Source organism: Bidens hawaiensis, unplaced genomic scaffold (assembly GCF_021521415.1).
Source record: "Bidens hawaiensis isolate Kalapana, Puna unplaced genomic scaffold, B.hawaiensis_p1.1 tig00030777_1, whole genome shotgun sequence".
Classification (NCBI taxonomy): Eukaryota; Viridiplantae; Streptophyta; class Magnoliopsida; order Asterales; family Asteraceae; genus Bidens; species Bidens hawaiensis.
In genome coordinates, this window is record NW_027495142.1 from 147,045 (window position 1) to 167,716 (window position 20,672).

Consider the following 20,672-nt stretch of genomic DNA (forward strand, 5'->3'; position numbering starts at 1 on the left):
TTTCAGTATTTACTTAAATTTAGACGCACATAAACAAACGAACATCAACAATTCACTCTAATGATTATTTAAAAAGTTCCAAACCAACCCATATACTTTCCTTAATATCACAAACCAACCCATTAACTATTATTATTATCTTCTTCAATGTACGCTCTCCGTACAAACCCCAACTTCAACTCCACATGACGGCACCAAATCAATCCCCTATGCGGGTCTTAATCCGACCACCATCATCTCCGGCCATCACTCCACCGTCAACCACCACCACTCTGCCACCACCGCCGCCACTCCCACCTCTGCCTCCACCGTCCCGACAAACCGGCGTCGTGGTGGTGGGTTTTATCGGCCGCCGTAAAGCGGACGTGAGCCAATTAATTAATCGGATTATAGATGATAATGTGTATGGGTCCGGGAAGGGTGACGTGGCGTATGGAATTGAGAAAACAGTTGAAGGTGTGAGTGAAGAGGTTAGGGTTTGGTTTGAGGAGAGAGGGGTTAGTTATTATTATGAGGAGTCAAAGGGGGTTTTGTATTTGCAGTTGTGTTGTAGTAAGTGTCCCGTGTTTGATTCCGAGGATGGTTTCGGTTCGGGTTTTGAGAAACATGAGTTTGGGGAGATGCAAGGGATGCTGTTTATGTTCTCTGTGAGTTTGTTTGCTTATTTGTTTGTTATAAAGTTTTGAATTTGATGTGTTACGGCTCGTTGAAAGTTTTAGTTATGCCTGTAAATGAACCGAACAAATGATTGAACACGAACAATTAAACGGACGGAGTGTCTTAATGTTTGTTTGTTGGTAGATGGACGAACGGGTTAGGAATGCAAACGAATGCAAGTGAATGGCGTTTACTGAAACATAGATGAACGAACATAACTGAGTGACTGTCAATATGTTGGATGTTAAAATTTATAGAACTAGACTAAGTTGTAATCGGTGATATGTTAATTTCATAAAATTAGACTAAATGGTAACGAGTCTAATTTTTATTTATTGAATATGTAAACAAACTAACAAACGTAATAGGACGTAAACGAACAAACATGAATGGATATAAATGACGAACGTATGAACGACATGTGTGTAATGTGTTCATGTTCGTTTAGCTAAATGACCAAAAACATTTATTCGTGTTCGTTTACTAAACAAATGAACATAAACCGCTTCTAGTCGAACGGTTCACTGAACGTCTGGTTCATTTACAGGCCCAATTTATGTTTATAAAACTTAGTGTTGATTTTCCTATTAAGGCTATTATGTTCTTTTGAGCTAACTAGTTTACAAGATCCGTAGTACGGATCATAAGAACAACTGTGGATGTAGGCAATTGCTGGATCACACAATTGGTTTAGTACAATTTAGGGTTTATTTGATTCTAATATAGCTGTTAATGTTTTTGGACAGATAAAACTTGTTGATTTGTGTGAAAACTGTTATTCTAGATGACTAGGAACACAATTTGACTTAATTCCGGTAAATTAAGGAATGAGAGTGTATGTTCTTAGAGCTAACTAATTTTCAAATTCTACTGTAAGATTCATAAGAACAAATACTATTTTTTCTTGTGTATGATTGGTGATACTCACAACTCTATTGATTTCTTGAACATGCCATGGTCTTCTTTGTTAGTTCAGAACTACAAATTTGATATGTTATGACTTGTAGAAAGTTCAGTAGTTCACATTAAATGTTGTTTGATTCTAGTTAGGTTTGTATACTGTAAACAAACTGAATGAAACAAACATGGTATGTTTGTCTTGGTTCGTTTAACTTAAATGAAATGACCGAACTCGAATTATTAAACGCACGGAGTTTCTTGTTTGTGTTCGTTTGTTCAGAAGATGAGTGTTCGTTTATGTATGTTCGTTTATAGTATAAACGAACGGTTCACAAACGTAAACATACACAAACGGACAACTTAGTTGCACATAGATGAACGGACATTAATTGAAAGTAAACATAAACAGCTATATGTTGGATGTAAAAAAGCAATAATGCTAGACTAAATTCTATTGGTGATAGTTTAGTTTCATAAAATTAGACTAAATGGTAATGCTCTAGATTTTTTTAATGAACGTGTAAACAAAAAAACGTAAACGAACAAACATAACGAATTTAAATGACGAACGTTCACAAATATAAGTGAATGAGCAATACATGTGTTCATGTTTGTTCGTTTAACTAATTGACCAAAAACATTGTTCATGATCATTCGTTTATTAAACAAATGATATAAACAAACTTCTTGTCGAACGTTTGATTGATTTGCAAGCATAATTCTAATTATTTTGTTATTAAGTCATTGTGATTTGAAATGCAGGTCTGCCACATGGTCATACTTCTGCAAGAGGGCTCACACTTTGACATTCAAATTCTAAAAAAATTTAGACTTTTGCAAGGTGCGAAGCGCGCGATGTTTCCATATATTAAACCGCAAATGCTTCAAGCAACATCATCAAGATCACACACATCACCTTCTTCAAGAACTTCTCAATCTGGCCCACCTTCCAAAAACCGATCTCCCGGTAAAAACGGTCCATCGGTCACATCAACATCGGGTTCGGGTTCATTTACTTCTTTATTTCCTGGACATTATACCCCGGTTATACTTTTTGTTTTTATTGATGATATATGTGACCCGGATGAGTTAAACGAGTCCACATCATCAAACTCGTCTTCAAATTTGAATAACGTAAAAGGGCCCAGTTCAATAGTTGTATTATCACGCCCCGCCACAAAACCCGAAGGGGGGTTGAAGAAAAAGTTACAATCGTCTCTCGAGGGGCAGATTCGGTTTCTAATTAAAAAGTGTCGAGTGCTTTCGGGTTCCGAATCGGGTCCTCCCGGGTCAAGAAGTGGGCCTGTTTCAAACCCTGCACCTTTGTTTTCACTTGATGCATCGAAAGCGGTTTCGGTTCTTGACCGAAAGTCGAACCTGAAAGGTGAACCATTGGACTTTGCTACGAGTATTGTGGAGAATGTTTTAAACGGTATCTCAACTTCGGATTCACTTTTACTTGAGAGTCATAGTCAAAGTTCAAATAAAGAAGATATTGCTTTTATTAAGGAGTTTATTTTTAAACAATGTGATATATTAAGAGGTCGGGGCAGTTCGGGTTTAAGCACAAATAATGTGTCGTCTGGTGGTGTTGGAATGGTGGCGGTTGCAGCTGCCGCCGCCGCTGCCAGTGTAGCTCCCGGAAAGTCTTCGACAACTCCTGAACTTCCAACTCTTGATGTTTGGTTGACTTCCAGTCAAACTATATTGCACCGGCTTCTTTCTGCTAAACCCGGGTTAGTACCTGAACCTGACCCCATGCCCGATCATAACAAAAGACGACCCCGGCAAAGAAATATTAGTATGCCAACAGTTGAAGGCAATCATGACCCGTTGGAACTTGCAGCAACGTATTTGGATAACAGCAGAGAACTCAACACTAAGTTTTCAATTTCATGGTGCCAGCGGGCCCTACCTGTTGCTAAAGACGTTTACTTAAATGGGTTACCAACTTGTTACCCGACGTCGTTGCACGAAACCCATTTGGTCAAAGCATTGACTTTTTTTAAGTCAATGGTCAAAGGACCCGCCGTGCAACATTATTTGAAAAAATTAGAGGACGAGTGTACATCAATTTGGGTTTCGGGTCGACAACTTTGTGATGCGGTTAGTTTGACCGGTAAGCCATGCATTCGCCAAAGGCATGAGTTGACTAGTCAACCGCATTCTAGTGGTTTTGTGTTTCTGCATGCGTGCGCGTGTGGTCGGTCGAGGCAATTGCGATTAGACCCGTTTGACTTTGAAACCGCTAATGTGACTTTTAGTTGTTACCCAGAATGTGATAAGCTTCTTCCGAGCCTTAATTTATTAAAAGGAAACACAACCGGGCCGGTTCAATCATCATCTTGGAGTTTGACCCGAATTGGTGGGTCAAGATACTATCAACCGTCTAAAGGTCTACTACAAAGCGGGTTTTCATCCACCGAAAAATTTCTTCTAAAATGGAAGTTTTATCTTGAAAAACATAAAGAATTTGCGAGTTTACAACAACAGGGTCTTTTACACGGGCATTCCACAAACGGGTCTAGTAAAGATTCGTGGGTCGAAGCAATTTCAGATGAAAAGGTTAAGAAATCAGGAAACGAGGTGGAAATTCATAATAAAGATAATAAATTTGATGAAAACAACAATAATTCTTCTCAAGTGGTTGCGGGTTTTACTATGAAAAAACCATTCTCTGAGGTAGTCGCGGGGCCCGCAGCTACAAACTCCGGGTTCCCGCCACTTCAATCAAAGAAAAAAGTTTTGGAAAATGTTACCATTGTGAAAATGCATGATACTAATGATAATCAAGAATCTAAAAAGATGGAAAATATTTCATCGTTTCATGAAACTGTTAATGGGAACGGGAATGGTAGCCCGTTTTTGCAGAAGGGAAGTCTTGGTAATTTAGCAACCATGAACAATAAGGAAAGTTCTTTAAACCAAGCGGTGGTGTATATTGGATTTGAACACGAATGTCCATGTGGACACCGATTCATATTAACACCCGAGCATCTTAAAGGGCTCGGATCAATTTATGCACTAGATGAAGTTGAAAATCTTGACCGCAAAGGGGTAGATTTGTCAAAAACGGGTGGTAAATATGGTGGTCACGGGAAAGTCAACCGACAGTCAAATAGGCCAGTTAGAAATTCGGGAAAGTCAAAAGAACAAAATGGTCTTGTGAAAAGTGATAACACGAAAGAGATTGAAAAAGGCCTGCATGCGATGACACTTGATGATGATGATAATGGCGTTTTTGCTTTACTTAATAGAAATATACCATTATACCTAAATTGCCCTCATTGTCAGATTCATAAGAACAAGACTGACCAGCCAAATGTTCAATTTGCTGGCACTATTTCACAGCTTCAGAGAATTTTTCTTGTAAGAATTTTATTTCATGATGATTTTATATACGCGTGATTATTTGATTGATAGTATTATGCAGGTCACACCTCCCTTCCCTGTTGTCTTGGCTACATGTCCAGTTATACAATTTGAGGTACCTTTTAAATGCTTCAAAAACTTGTATATATTTATATGTTAATATTAGATTATTACACGGATGGTCCCTGCGGTTTATTTATATTGCGCGTTTAGTTTCCCCACTTTTCTAAAATTACACTGGTAGTCCTTCTGTTCACTTAAACATAACACGGATTGTCTTTGTAGTGGATTGACGTTAAATTTTCTGTTTAAGTTTGAAGGAAATGACCAAACTAGCCTTGTGTTAAAATAGTAAAAATATATATGTATATAGATTACACATTTTTGGGACCAAACTAGAAAAGCGGGGACTAAATATGCAAACCACAAGGACCATCCGTGTAATTATCTCTTAATGTTATGGATAAGGGTATAGTTAAGAATATGAGATTCGTTATCTTTTACTACTAATTATATGGTCTCGTGCAAAATTAAAGTTGACCCTTAAATCAGTATAATATGACTAAAATCGTCACCTCTATTTGTACGGTGTTTTATCTTTTTATAAAACTGATTAGTTTCTCTTGATTGAATTTTCAGGTGTCGTGTTTACCTCCATCTGTCCCTGAGCGTGAACAGAAGCTGCAGTTCAGCATGGGCAGTCTGGTAATTTTACCACCCGAGAGTTTTCTGTCACTTAGGCTACCATTTGTTTATGGTGTAAAACTGGAGGATGAAAGTCTGTATCCAATCAGACCTTTTGAAAGTCAACCTGAGTTGACCGCTTGGATCACGAAAGGCACGACTCTACAGGTTTTGTCAAAGGGAAGTAATCATGAAGTGATGCAAAATTTTTGAAACTAATGGAAACAATCTTTGCATTCATTGCTGCAATTTGCAGGTAATGAGTTTCAATCTTCTGATACAAATTTAGTTTTCTTTTGGATATGCATTTTTATCTGTTGATTATCCTTAAATAATTATATACCCAAAAACAGTAAAAACAGCTGATCATCGGATTTTTGGAGTTTATATTTTCAATTTAGACCAAAAACAAGAATCTCATTGATGATATATTTTGGGTACTTGATACAATGTACGACACCAAATACAAAATAATCATATGAAAGTACCCAAAATATATCATAAATGAGATTCATGTTTTCTGTAAATAATGAAAATATAAACTAAATATGTTATTAATTGCTTATATATTTACTTTTTGATTAAAATGGTTCAAAGTGCCATACGTTTCATTCAAGCGTATGTTTACAAGAACATTCCGTCATCATTCTTTGAAAGTTCAAGTAGTGCGTGTTGTAGCTTCTCGTAGCTACACACATGTGATAATATTGGGTTGGTGTGATTTTATGAGGAGCGCAACTTTTTTACATGATCTCGAACACTCCACAGTTATGATCAGGCTAATTATATTTATTAAACCGGTTAAAGTTAATATCAGACTACGTACAAACCAAACATGTTTCTAAAACAAACTATAAACGCTTTTTAGTGTCTTAAAAAAAACTCGGCTTATTGCAACTTAAATTGGCAAAAACTCATAGCATATCCTATTATAATCAGTCTGTTGTACCTGATTATCGAAAATATGACAACTTGCAAAACGCATAGTATATCCAAAGTCTGAACGCCTGCTTATTTCTGTTTCTAGCTATTCAAATCAATATGGATAGATTTTTGGCTGCAGTATACTTATGATATGCAAATGAAACTGTTAAATACCATGTTGTTATTTAAAAATCATATTTTTGGATTCTTGATGGATTTTATGTGCCATATAGTTGATGCTGACTGTGCATGAGGATGGGGTTGAAAAGTTGCATGTTATCAGGTAGTTCACATATGAACTGTGAAATTGATCACATTTTAAAAATAAGTAGTTATTTCATCCTGCTGATTGTGTATTCATCATTCTGTTAACAGTCCTCCAAGAAATGGCTGCTGTTCTAAGGAATTTTTGGACATAAACATGCTAAATTGTGTAAGTACTACTTGCCCTTGACACTTTGCTTTATAGAACTAGAGATTATTAGGTTTTGATGGTATATTGTCACATGCTATTTTATTTTTGTTGGCCGGTCCCATGAAGAAGTAAAATTTGGATTTTGTTTGCCCAATGAAAGTTTGTTTGCATGCATTGAGGGGCAATTTGACTCATTTACTTATTAATGTGTTGATTTGGGTTGTGTCTTATCTCAATTGGGTCGAATAAAAAACAGCTGTTATTAATGAGTCGATTTGGGTTGTGTTTTTATCTAAAAACGGGTAAAAAATAACAGAAAATTGACCCGTTTACTTATTAATGAGTCGATTTGTGTCGTGTTTTAGCTCTAACGGGTCAAATAAAAACAACTAATATTTTGACTCGTTTACTTGTGAATGAGTTGATTTGGGTTGTTTTATAACGGTCAAATAAAAAAAGCTAATATTTTGAGCCGTTTTGAAATTTTAAAAAGCCAATATTTTGACACGTTTACTTATCAATTAATTGATCTGGGATCTGTTTGATCTCAAATGAGTCAAATAAAAAAACAATGAATATTTTGACCCATTTACTTACGAGTGAGTTGATTTGGGCCGCTTTATTTCAAAACAGGTAAACGAAACAAGCTAATATTTTGACCCATTTACTTATTAATGAGTCGATTTGGGTCGTTTTATCTCAAAATGGTTAAATTAAAAATAACTAAAATTTTGACCCATTTACTTTCTAATGAGCCGATTTGAGCGGCCAACTAAAATAAAGCTAATATTCTGACCCATTCGCTTATTGACGAATCAATTTGGGTCATGTTTTATCTCAATAGGGTAATAAAGCTAATATTTTGACACTTTTACTTATCAATGAATTGATATGGGTTGTATTTTTATTTAAAAATGGTTCAAATTAAAAAGGCTAATATTTTGACCCATTTACTTGTTAACGAGTCAATTTGGTCCCATGAAGAAGTGAAAACATGATTGAACATGACGAAGGAAATTTTGTTATGTATACTTGGGCGACAATTTTGACTCGTATACTTATTAACAAGTAAATTTCGGTCTTGTTTTAACTGAAATGGATCAGAAAAAGGTAACTAATATCTTTTTTTAAGATTATTATTGTAATACTATTCTTTTTGTAGTCATAACTAAAAAATGATCTTTTGCCTACATATTTTCAAAACAAAGAGAACTAACTCCTTTTGTGTCATCCTGACCTGTTACCATAGCGCAATGTGTTTCAACTTGAGCCCGTTTTGACCAGTCACCGAAGTTGACCCGCCCATTTAGACAATCACCTCTCAATGTGTTTATATGATCTCTTTCTTTTCTTATATCATAACAGCAATGCCTACAAGACTGGTTTAAGAGTTGCGCATGCTGGTCGATCATTGGAACTACAACATCGGTTTTTGAAGCCATAATGAAAAGAACGAGAACAGATTTATCTTGATTGGCATCAATGGAGTATGCAAAATTGTTTAATGTAAAGTTTTATCCTTTAGATTGTCTCTCTTGACATTTGAATTCTGAATATGCTGTTATTGCAACTTTAAGATTATATATGGATTTGATGTTTGCAAATAATCGATATGCTAGTTATTTACTAATTACATATTTGCTTTAACTGCATAATGAATTTTTTTCACTGCTTAATTTATGCAAATCGATTGTATCAAGCTAAATTGAAGTCTTAATCTGTACATACCTTGAATCATGTATCATAAATATGACATGTATAACCTGTTTATATAAACGAGTCAAACATGTTTGGCGAATTGTAAATGGCTTGATGGTTGTAAATGAGTAACGAGTAGTAAACAATTTAAGGGAGTCAAAGCCTGGTTGACGACTGTAAATATAATGTATTACTAAATGAATAAAATAAATCTTAAATGAGGATACATATTAACCTTGCAAAACATGAGTTTTGTTAGCGTATTGACGGGTTGATATGTTTAAATATTTATGTTAAACAATTATTAACGGGGATTGATTTCTTTTGAGAACCACTTTGAGTTTTAAGAACCCGAAAGAACTTAACGTAACAATTTTTTTTGAATTTTCTTTTTACACATATGTAATACGTAAGTGTAAGTAACGTAAAAAAAATTACTGAATTTTTTTACACACTGAATGTAACTAACATTTAAACTTGTGTAATTATCAAAAATGTTTATTCTCTCTCCTAATTAATTTTAATCAGATTTATTCTCAGCCAAATATTCAATACTCATTTAATTGATTGTGTGATTCATATTAAGTTCTTAAAGTTCTTACAACTCATCAAGTTCTCAAAAGATCCCCTTACTAACGGCACATAACATTAAACAAATTACAAACGCTAAACATAACGTGATATGTTATATTAAACATGTTAGATGTTATAACCTAAAGTCTTGTTATCTTAATGTTGAATCCATACTGTATCAGAAATCAACATAAGGGTTTATTATAGTAACAAACATATTTTTCATAAAATAATTTCTTTGTTGCTGATTTAATTCAATGTCTCGCTAAATAAAGTTTTTGATGATTCGTGAATTAAAAAGTGCATTAAATGCTTCAAAGAACCAGAACAAATTTCTTTTGAAAGTCGGTATTGTATTAAAACGGTAAACAAGCGAAGCTAGTCATCAAAATCATCAAAAAAGAAACAAAGTACAAACTTACATATTTACAACATCCAAATTACTACCAAATATAAAATTGGTGCATTTCTATTTATTTATTTATCGGGTGTAAAAGTTAAAACCCGAAAACATGAGGGCCCACGATTGGAGATTGCAGTCAATCAGGTAAAGCCCAGCCTGGATAAGCACTGTGACTTGGCCCAGTGGGTCCCAATTCCACAGATCCACTCACGATGTTTGTTTTTTAGTTTCTAAATTTATGTAATTTTTATCAATCGTGTGACTGTGAGTTTGTTTTAAACGCCCCTAAATATTAAACATATTGTTTTTTACATTATTTATATTTATATATATATATATATATATATATATATATATATATATAAATAAGAAATGTAGTTTTCTAGAAAGTGCATGAAGAATTTAAAAAAGAGCACACAATGTAAATACGACACTATACTATGTAAAATGAGCATTAACTGCTTTGATCTAAAGACTCAGATTTCATATGAATCATATTGTCTAGTGAAAATTTACATGAATGGGTATTTTTAAGTGAAAATATATTCATAAAGTTATACTCCGTAATACTTTGGAAGCATTTATAATTTGTGTTTTTCCACATGAATCTGTAATAACTTCAATTTTATTTTAATAAACTCTCTCTTATTAGTTTTAGTGTAATAAGATTTTTTTTATTATATTTATTACGACAGTATACTTATTAATAAAGGTACAAACATATCTTATGTGGCAAAAGCTTAATAATTAATAATAAAATAAAACAGTATCTAAAAAATGAAATGCATGTTTTTTGCAATAGCAAACATGCAAAATTATTTTTAAAACAACCTTGTGTATTGGCAAAGGGACGATTTTTGTGTTCCACGTGACAATAATTACTAGGTAGTAAAGTGACTGTCGGTCAAATATTTTGGTACGTAAATGTACCTGGTTCAATTACAACCGTACACGTGTTATGATCTGAATGAAAAACATGTCATGCTTAGCTGTCGTCATGGGTGTAAATAATCCACCAAAATCACCCACTCCTCTACTCGTGCCACCATCCATGACACCTTTTGTTACATCATCACTTCTTGTTTGGTGCTAAGAGTCGATATATTTAAAGTTCCTTCATTTTAAAACTTACTATGTATAGTGTTAAATTATTGAATGAAGGTTTCTTTCTGTATATATTGATTGATCACTATTCATAGACTTACTTTTATAATAGTTTGAACGGTTTTAAATGAAGTTTCAAGTAATACATATTATAATATAGTATAGAAGTGACTATTCTTTATCAAGGGCCTTAGTTACCTTCACATCCGGTCTTCTAGAAAATGTAGGTGTGTGTGTTTGATGTTGACTTGGATTGTTAAAATTTTTTTTTGACAAAGTTGTTGAGTAGTGAAGTTCTTGATCATGAGCGTTATATTGATTAATATATGATATAAAGAGTGTAGTGACTAGATATATAGTCGATCCATGGTACGACCGTGCATGTATCGACCATATAAAAAAGTTGTAACTTCTTTTCCTTCTTGTTCGCATGGCTCTTTTAATATTGTTTTGAAAAGGGTAAGTCACATACACATTATTATTGTAGTTAGCAAGCATTCAAGTAAAATGCTTATAACATATCGTAGAATAACCGAAAGAGATGTATATTAATATGTGAACATACACAATTATTTACACATGAGAAGCGAAAACCTCGAGCCGATTGACACAAGTCACACAACGTGTTTGATTTTAATTTAACGATATACATAAGTAGTTAGACATGGGTCACACACCTTAGACCTTACAAATTACAATAATAAAGTGTATAATGCATCTTTAAATATTTCTAAATAATTGCTTATAGCATTTGTATGTTTTTCTTTGTAAATGTTCAAAAGTCAATACGTTTTAATGAATACAATAAATGTACTTTATGAACGGTGTTATTTCTACTTTGTTTTCATCTTTTTGCTGTTACTAAACTCACTATACGAGTGTTCATCAATCCACTGGAATGAAGTAGAAAACACTGACTACAAAGATGGCTTCGATATTGGTGGCCGATTATGAAAAAAAAAATGATTTTTAGAGATCTATAATTATCATGACTGTTATTATACTCGATACTTATTCTTGAAATACCTAATTCATTGATATTATGTAGTATATTGAACTTTACTCAAATACACACAACCCCGTTTACTTTTCTATTTGTAAATAGTTGCTCTAGTTCAATCACATTGGTCGTAGTCTTGGAATTGGTTCCATGGTTTCTCGATTCGTATCTAAACTTTTGCTATGAGGATAATGATATAGGCACTTTGGTCCCTAAATAGTTGTTCTAGTTCAAGTGTATTATGCTTTTCACCCATGATATAGGCACTTTGGTCCATTTCTGTTCGGCTTCTAAAACAACACAACATAATAATATTCATTCTTTTAACACATTTCTCATGGTAACTATTTGTTGGCACCAAACAAACACCGGAATGGATTATGCTTATTCTGGATAACACATTAACACATGATGTAGGTATCTAGAGAAGGGTGAAGGAACTCAGGAAGGTTGACTGAAGAGGCAAAGTTTTAACAATAATTTTTTTTTCATTTAAAAATTTCTAAGCTTACGCCTTCAAAGATTTAAACTCACGGTTATACTTTTCATTTTCAATGGACAAACTCTATATTTTAACAAGTCACTTTTTCTTTTTTACAAAAAAGCTAAAACCTATTCTCAATATCATATGTTAGAACATTCTCAACTCATTCTCTAAAGTTGTTAAACCCATATAATTTATGGTAAATTTTAAGAAAACAATCAAAATCACCTCTCCAATCCATTCCCTATTATATGGATGAGTTATATGACAACTAAAGTAAATCTCTAAATATAGGGACTAATTTTTAATCCATACCATATAATATGTCACATATCTCCCAATCATCATTTGTTATATAACAAGACAAAAGAGAAAAACATAATAAAGAATTAATTTATGTATATGAATAGGTTATAGAATGTGAAAGAATTTTAACAAATGATTAATAAATTTATGGAATAATATTTTTTAGCTAAATTATAGGGAAAAATATATGAAATGAACTGAGAATGCTCTTAAAAAACCATACACGCATCACGCATGTTAATAATATATGCGGTTTTCAACTTATCTATATTATTTATCCATTTTGTTATTTTGTTACATAGATCAATTATCAGCTAGCACGACACAAAATGAACATAAAAATTGAAGTTTGGCATTGCATATATGTTCGTTTATTTTCTTTACTTCTAAATAATTGATCTCATTACACACTCATCCAAATGTGTGTTTAGGCACAAAAGTCTGACTCAAATGAGTACAATAATTATCACTTTATGAAAGAAGGTGCCAATTTGTATGTCTCTCTTTTACAGTAAAATCTCAAATCACACATAAAAAAAATTTCAAAAAATATACTCGTACTTACTAAACAACAATCATTTATTAACAAAAAAAAAAAAGAAAATTTGGAAAAAAAAGATTTGAGCTAGCTTGTATAAGGTTGTCAGTTCGAATTTCAAGTCTATTTAAATTTTCGTCTCACCATGTGTTACGTAAAGATTTCAGCTCTTGTGACGGTATAACGTCTGTCAAGTGTCAGCCGACGGTATGGTTTCCTGAGGAACAACTCTAAAACCAATATGAGTCCAGACAATATAGTTTGACCAGAGCGAGAGCATCATAGCTCTTCAAATTTGAAGAGTGTGTTAGCTCAAATACAATAAAGTAGCCATCCTTAAAAAACAAAAAAAAGTGACTGGCAACCGGCTATACCAGTAACCCAAATCCCACCACTCCACAATATAAACCGGTCACCTACACATTATCATTCACACATTATCATTCACACACACCATTTTCTCAAATCTCTAATCATGCCAATGCCGAGACACGTCATCGACAGCATAGCCATCGGCCGGTACCAAGATGAAGTCCAACACCCAGGTGCCATAAAAGCCTTTGTGGCCGAGTTCATAAGCACCCTTATTTTTGTGTTTGCCGGACAAGGGTCCGGCATGGCTTTTACCAAGCTAACCGATGGTGGTGCAACTACTCCGGCTGGGCTAGTGGCGGCGGCACTAGCCCATGCTTTTGGGTTGTTTGTGGCGGTGTCGGTGGCGGCTAATATCTCCGGTGGTCATGTTACTCCTGCTGTGACTTTTGGTGCGTTTGTTGGTGGTAATATTACTTTGCTACGTGGGGTGTTTTATATTGTCGCTCAGCTTCTTGGGTCGGTTGTTGCTTGCTTGTTGTTGTTTTTTTCCACTGGTGGTTTGGTAAGTTTGATGATATTATATTTGTGCAAATGTTTGTTAAAAACTTAAATGTTTATAAACTTTTTAAAGTTATATAGTCGAGAGTACTAACAATAAACATGGTTTTTGACATAATCATATGGAGATTGTGTAAACATTTTGTACATACTTAGAATGTTGTCACAACATTAACTTTTTATTATGGTCAACAAATATCATTTTGTAAAAAAAATTATAAAATAGATATATTTACAACTTACAAGTATCATTTTTTAAAAAAATTATAAAATAAATGTATTTTTGAAAAGTTTAAAACTGGACAAAAGGATTTATTTTTATATGTTTGGGATTGAGTTTGAAAAATTCTTATTGGCTTATTGGTGTTTCAAAAAGCTAATAAGTTAAAATGCGTTTGATAATTATATTTTTTTTTTGTATTTAGCTTTTTGAAGGAATTAAAAAAACAGTTTCCCGAAAGCTCAAATTCTTGGTTTTTCAAAATGAATTTTTAAAAAAACTAATAAGTATTTTCCATACTCAATCACAAACGTGAATGAAAAATATTTTTGCTTTTTGTGATACTAAGCTATATGATTAAGTTATCTTTTAAATATAAGTTGTGTAACTTGCTTTGAAAATAATAATCATGCACACTCTTTTTTTTAAATCCTCTTAAAAGTTTTAAGAAAATATGTTTAAAAAAAGAAAGATAAACTAGACGGAGATTTAATCTTGTAAAAAGGTAAATGACTAACATTTTCTTATAATTTTTTTAACATGAAACGATAAAGCTATATATACTTGATTTATTATTATTTTTTCGTTTAAAAATCATACAGACAACTGCCGGCTTCGCATTGGGCGCAGAAGTATCGGTATGGAACGCGTTCGTGTTTGAAATCGTGATGACTTTCGGGCTAGTTTACACGGTGTACGCCACAGCAGTGGACCCAAAGAAGGGAGATATCGGCACAATAGCACCCATTGCAATTGGGTTCATTGTTGGTGCTAACATTCTAGCTGGTGGTGCATTCACGGGTGCATCAATGAATTATATTATATTTGAAAATCCCAAGAAATAAGTTATAAAAATATTCTAGACGAATGTTTATATATACAAACGGGTCACTATTTAATGTTGTATTCACTGGCGGATCTTTCTACTGGCCAAATCGGGCCGCATTTGGGCCATCTGTTGTTAGCTGGGACTGGACAAACCACTGGGTTTACTGGGCTGGGCCCATTGTTGGTGGTGGTCTTGCTGGGCTTGTTTATGAGCTGCTATTCATTGGACGCTCTCATGATCCTTTGCCCGGATCCGAATATTGGTTCAACCGCCCATGGTCGGGCTTATTATTTGCCTTTAGCATGTAGTTTATGTGGTGTTTAACTCGTGTTATTTTCTTTTCGTGTTCGTCTCGTTGTGTGTTTGTTTCCGTATTATGATATCATAATTCCGTCAAGGGATTATCAAGTGTTAAGACTTGTTTTATTTAGTTTATATCGTGATCCTATGGGTGTGATATATTGATATAACATGGCTAGTTAATCGTTGTTATATAGTAGTTTGCTTGTCAAATCGTTGTTATATAAGTTACTCATTGGTTTAACTTGAGTGATTCGGTTCTTTTATCTTTCGAATCAATTTGGTTTTGGTAACGAAAACAATAAGGTTGCTCATATTTGTTTAACATTAAATATACAAATAAACACTTGTTTGTATACGTCTTATAAGAAAATAAACATGTTCATGTTGGTTCAAGACTCTTTAAATGACGTCAGCCCACTGTATCAATATTACTATTTAGTTTTTTTTTTTTTGAACAACTTTCAATAGAAATCCACAACTAGCAAGACACTAGAGGCCAAAGCAACATAACCAGGCTAAAACAAATATTTACACCAATTTTTGCAAGACAATGATTTGAAAGGAGAGTATTACTATTTAGTTGATTTAAGTATATAATCAGACATTTAAATATATCATATCATGAATAAAACTATAAAAGTGATAGACCAATGGGCCTGGCCCCATAGTTAGCTCAGCCCATATACTAAAAAGGCAAAAGTGCTTATGTTTGAATGTTTCACATGACTCATATGAACTAACCCAATTCATTTCATGATGACATGAGCCTTTAATTTTCATTTTGGTCCTACAAACAATAAACATGACCCGAAAATATTTGTTCCGTATTACTTGATTATTATAAACACTGACTGAAACAGCTGGCAGCGTAATATAGAAATACATACAAGTAGGTAACAAGCGACTAGATAATATTTTTTATTGTATAACGGATTTCAAGGTTATAAAATATCTTAAAAGGGATAGCTATATACAATTTTTATTGTGTATATAGATTTTTAGTATAAATTACCCTATTGAGTTGAAACTGGTATCTAACCAAAACAACCCGGTGGTTAGGGATCACCATTCACCGGCTACGCGTTTCCGAGAGTTAACCAATAACCGGTTATTTTGACAATATGAAAATCGGTTAACTAGTTATATCTATTGAATTAAAGTAGAAAAAGAAAAGAAACTAGTTGTTTTCTAACGACTATATATACCAATTAGGAGCCGTTTAAAAGGTTTTTTTTATCCTTTTTAACCAGGTTTGGGGTGTATTGGTTTGATTCCAACATTTATCTAGTTCTTCGAAATGCAAAAAATAAAAAAGTAAATAAATAATAAAGGAACCTAAATAAAAGAGTGGTTAGTCGCCATTTGGGCCGGCATTGAATACCTTGCAAAGCTAACGTCATGCTCGTGACATAACTTTCATCGGACGCGTGTCACGATCATGCTAAAAGGGAACCTAAAAAGGATTGATTAAATGAGGAAGGGGCCGAATGTGCTAAGGCTATAGATGAGCCTATGTCGCTTAGCCGTTATAAGTCAGCTAAGCTTTGCAACGATTCTAGTGCGAGCTCAAACGCACGGTGTCTAACTAGCTCAATTATATGTCACTATTTATTTAATTGACCATTTGTTTTGAAAAGTGGATTTTCAATGCCTACTTTGAATAATCTCTTTCCTTTATTTTAGAAATTTTCCTTATGTAACTATCTAACTAATTAACTATGTTATTAAAACAATGATTTTCTAACATAAAATCATTTTAGGGCTTTCACATAAAATGTCATGTAAGTAATTTCTTATTTTATTAATCCAATAAATTATATTATATTTGAAAATCCCAAGAAATAAGTTATAAAAATATTCTAGACGAATGTTTATATATACAAACGGGTCACTATTTAATGTTGTATTCACTGGCGGATCTTTCTACTGGCCAAATCGGGCAGCGGCCCCATCACCTTTTTTCGCTTGATTGTGTATTTTTTCCCGAAAAATAAAAAGATATATAAATGTATTGAGTCCGGCCCAGCCAAGTTATTTGAGTCCAGCCCATTCATATTATTTGAGTCCGGGCCAGCCTTGAATTTTTTAAAAACTAAAGTTTGTTTAAAGCCGAAATATGAGGAATCATTTACGAAATACATGTAAAGATGCAGAGAGGCTAAGAAATAAAATTTCATAAGACCAAGCCTAAGCACAAATAATTTTCTTTAAAAAAAACTAAACATGTAGCCCAAAATCCAACCCTACCATCTAGTCGATGTTCGAACATGACAACAAGGCGAGTTTCCATTGTGCGCTGGCCGCTATGTGACTTACTGACTTATGAGGTTCGACACATAAGTCGGAACCTAAGCTGAGAAGCAAGCTGGTGAATTGGTGAAATCGTTTGGGTGTGAAATTAATTAATTGATTGATTGATTGGGCGATGTCGTTATATGCTAAATCCTAAGGTTCGATGCTGACTCGTGTGGGGGTGAAATCGATTAATCAAAATAGTCAAAATAAACAAACAGAGGGCAGGTTCGATTGGCAATTCGCATTTCATCATTTTGTATTTCTTTCAATTTGGTAGTTTAGTGTTTGGAATTATTGTTTGACCCAACCCAAGCCAAATTGCCGACCCGAAACTTATAAGTCTGAAAAAAATTGGGTCTTATGATGTAACATCCTACTTTTGTTTATAATAATAAAATAAATTTCGACTATTTTATAGTGGGTCGTTATCGGTTTAGTTAAATAGAACATGAGTTGGGCTAGTGTTGGGTATATGAATATGGGTTATGGACTTGGGTTGTGAAAGAAAGAAGGGAAAGACCATGGGCTTAAGCCCATTATCCCTAAATATATAAACCATTAATCACCATTTAATCCTCATTCACACATATTCCATACTCCACCCAAAACACACACTTAAGCTTTCTCTCTAATTCTTTTATCTCTAGCCGAAACCAAGAAAGAATCCGAGCACCGACCCGAGGTAATGATAGTTTAATATTGTGTGAGCTTAACCCGTTAGATATAGTCACGAAACGACGATTCGACACCGTTAAACCGTTTAAGTCATGAGATCCGGGTGGAATCGGGTATAAAACGAACCTAAGATGAGCTTAAAGATCGCCCTAGCTCAGATCTGGATCGAACAGGACGAAAAACAATGAAAACGGTGGGAAAACGAGTGAGATCTCGTTTTTCCGGTGAAAAAGCGGTTTTTCGGCAATGACGGCGCCGGAAAAGTTTGGTACGAGGTTAGGCGTCAGAGAATGTTTCTGACATTCTCAGACCTAACCCTAATTTGTTAACAGGGAGTTAACGAATTAGAGGTAATTCGTTATGACAATTCGCTAAGGAAAGGATAACGAACTAGACTTAGTTCGTGTTCAAATCCGTTAAGGGTAATATAACGAACTAACTTCCACTTCGCTATGACCATTCGTTAACTGAGATAACGAATTAGAAAGACCAATTCGTTACATGGACTGATTCGCTACATGAACTGATTCGTTATAAGGTCCAGTTCGTTAACAACCAGTTCGTTAAAGGGTTCAATTCGCTACTTGGACCAGTTCGCCAAGATAACCCAAATTCGTTAAAGACTGAATAACGAACTAGAAAGTTTAATAAAATGACAGAACAGTCCCTAGACTTAGAAAAAGAATGAATTAATTGCAATTAAGCCCTTGAACTTTTGAATTAGCGAATTAAGTAATAATTCAAAATCTTAATGGAAAATGTGTTATGATAGTTAGTGGAAATAAAATTTTTCCAAGCTGACCTGGCAGCTCGATCCCAGCCAGGGGCTCTGCCCCTTGGACCCTACTAGGGGCTGCCGCCCCTAGACCCCGCTGTCCCCGGACCCCCGTTCGTTGAGGGTAATAATTAAAGATAGAAATACGATATGAGATAGAATAGTTAATTGATACATGTAAATATTATACAGTTAGCCGTGCAAAGCTCAAGAAAGAAATTACCATTAACGGCGAACGTAACCGACTTCAGGTGAGTTTCTAGCCCCATTCCTTGTTATGTTTCGGGGCTGTGTGCATACTCGATGTGATTAGTCAATACACTTATCCTAAGTGATAAGTGTATGCCATATATGTATTACGTGAAATGTACGAATGATTTCTTGACGGTACATGAACGATCTTCGGAATTGCATGTACTGCCAGGAAATGGTTGATGTTATATGTATGTTGTATGATGAAGAATGAATGAATGATGTATGTATGAAACTTACGATTATGTATATAGAAAAGTATGTTATAAAGGTATGGAAGAAAGGGTACCGAACCCTAATAATATCCGAGGATGAAGGGTACCGGACCCTAATAATATCCGAGGATGGAGGGTACCGGACCCTAATAATATCCGAGGTATGTAGGGCGAATGCTCTTTATAACGTAAGGTTAGTTATGTATGTGTATGAACGATTGATGGACATGTTAAGTATATAACGCGTACCTTCGGGCACGTATATGTGTGTGTAAAGTAAGTTATGTGATTAACTAGAACTCACTCAGCGTAGCTGACTTTTAGTATGCACGCAGACAAATAGGTTGAGGCAGTTCGCATGATTGAAGACACATGACATGGAAACGAAAATACTCGCATCTCGAGGAAATTTTGTGATGTTTTAAAGACTATGTTTGTTTTAAATGACTATGAATGTTTTATAAGACAAGATTTGGAGGTTATGTAAGATATTATGGTTGAAGTTTTATATTCCGCGTAAAGTTTTAATTAACTCTGATTTGTAGAATTATGTTTATGAGTAAATCCAACACCAAATGTAGGGCTACCGGTAACGGGGCCTTACATATGACTATCGGCACATCCATATTATATGTTCAAGATCCGTCACTAGCGTATTTAAAGAGGTTTTAGAGATTTATAAATTGTAAAATTTTGTTTATCATTATTTATATCTTATGAATCTATAAGGTATGTTATTGTGTATATTATTAAATTTAACTTCTTTGTTGTATTTTTTAACCACTCGTGTCACACGAGCTCTATCTTAATTATAAAGAATTTATTGAACTGGTATTTAATGCTTGGAGTTAATTCTTTAATAAAACTTATACGAGCCAAATAGTTGAGCTGAACTTGATCAATTATCTAACGAACTAAGTGACAAATGAGTTACAAGCCAGTAGTGTAACTTTCAGAAGACAAAATAAGTTTTATATTATTTTTGTTACAACATCCATAAACCATCACAAGTAAAGACAAAGGTACATGTCGTTAGTGAGACATCGATACGTTTTATTAAAACATGATCTCAAAAACAACTCGATCAATATGCATGTGCGTGCATGTGAGCGTTTAAAAATGCCACACAAATGCATGCATAACAACGTTCCTCAAATGGATTAATTCAGGCTATGGA

General features: G+C 34.1%; 2 protein-coding genes and 1 long non-coding RNA gene across 3 annotated transcripts; all 3 read left to right on the forward strand.

The window, feature by feature from the left end:
- Positions 1-70: 70 nt before the first annotated feature.
- On the forward strand, positions 71-5,893 carry LOC143580973 (uncharacterized). Its single transcript, XM_077063869.1, has 4 exons — positions 71-647; positions 2,320-4,926; positions 4,991-5,044; positions 5,569-5,893. Exons 1-4 carry the CDS (start codon positions 186-188, stop codon positions 5,824-5,826), a joined length of 3,381 nt encoding a protein of 1,126 aa, XP_076919984.1. The 5' UTR covers positions 71-185; the 3' UTR covers positions 5,827-5,893.
- Positions 5,894-5,976: 83 nt separating this feature from the next.
- On the forward strand, positions 5,977-8,559 carry LOC143580974 (uncharacterized). The gene is made up of 3 exons (XR_013143752.1): positions 5,977-6,820; positions 6,913-6,970; positions 8,318-8,559. It is a non-coding gene; the product is annotated as an uncharacterized LOC143580974 (long non-coding RNA).
- A 4,941-nt stretch (positions 8,560-13,500) lies between these two features.
- LOC143580975 (aquaporin TIP1-1-like) lies at positions 13,501-15,318 on the forward strand. The gene is made up of 3 exons (XM_077063870.1): positions 13,501-13,935; positions 14,754-14,974; positions 15,093-15,318. The coding sequence occupies exons 1-3, from the start codon at positions 13,534-13,536 to the stop codon at positions 15,286-15,288; spliced, it is 819 nt and encodes a 272-aa protein (XP_076919985.1). The 5' UTR covers positions 13,501-13,533; the 3' UTR covers positions 15,289-15,318.
- Positions 15,319-20,672: the final 5,354 nt, after the last annotated feature.

Coding starts and splice junctions, on each gene's coding strand:
- LOC143580973 (XM_077063869.1), top strand. CDS start 186: ATGACGGCACCAAATCAATCCCCTATGCGGGTCTTAATCCGACCACCA. Junction 648..2,319: donor GGATGCTGTTTATGTTCTCT/GTGAGTTTGTTT, acceptor TTTGAAATGCAG/GTCTGCCACATGGTCATACT. Junction 5,045..5,568: donor GTCCAGTTATACAATTTGAG/GTACCTTTTAAA, acceptor TTGAATTTTCAG/GTGTCGTGTTTACCTCCATC.
- LOC143580975 (XM_077063870.1), top strand. CDS start 13,534: ATGCCAATGCCGAGACACGTCATCGACAGCATAGCCATCGGCCGGTAC. Junction 13,936..14,753: donor TTTTTTCCACTGGTGGTTTG/GTAAGTTTGATG, acceptor AAAATCATACAG/ACAACTGCCGGCTTCGCATT. Junction 14,975..15,092: donor GCATCAATGAATTATATTAT/ATTTGAAAATCC, acceptor GCCAAATCGGGC/CGCATTTGGGCCATCTGTTG.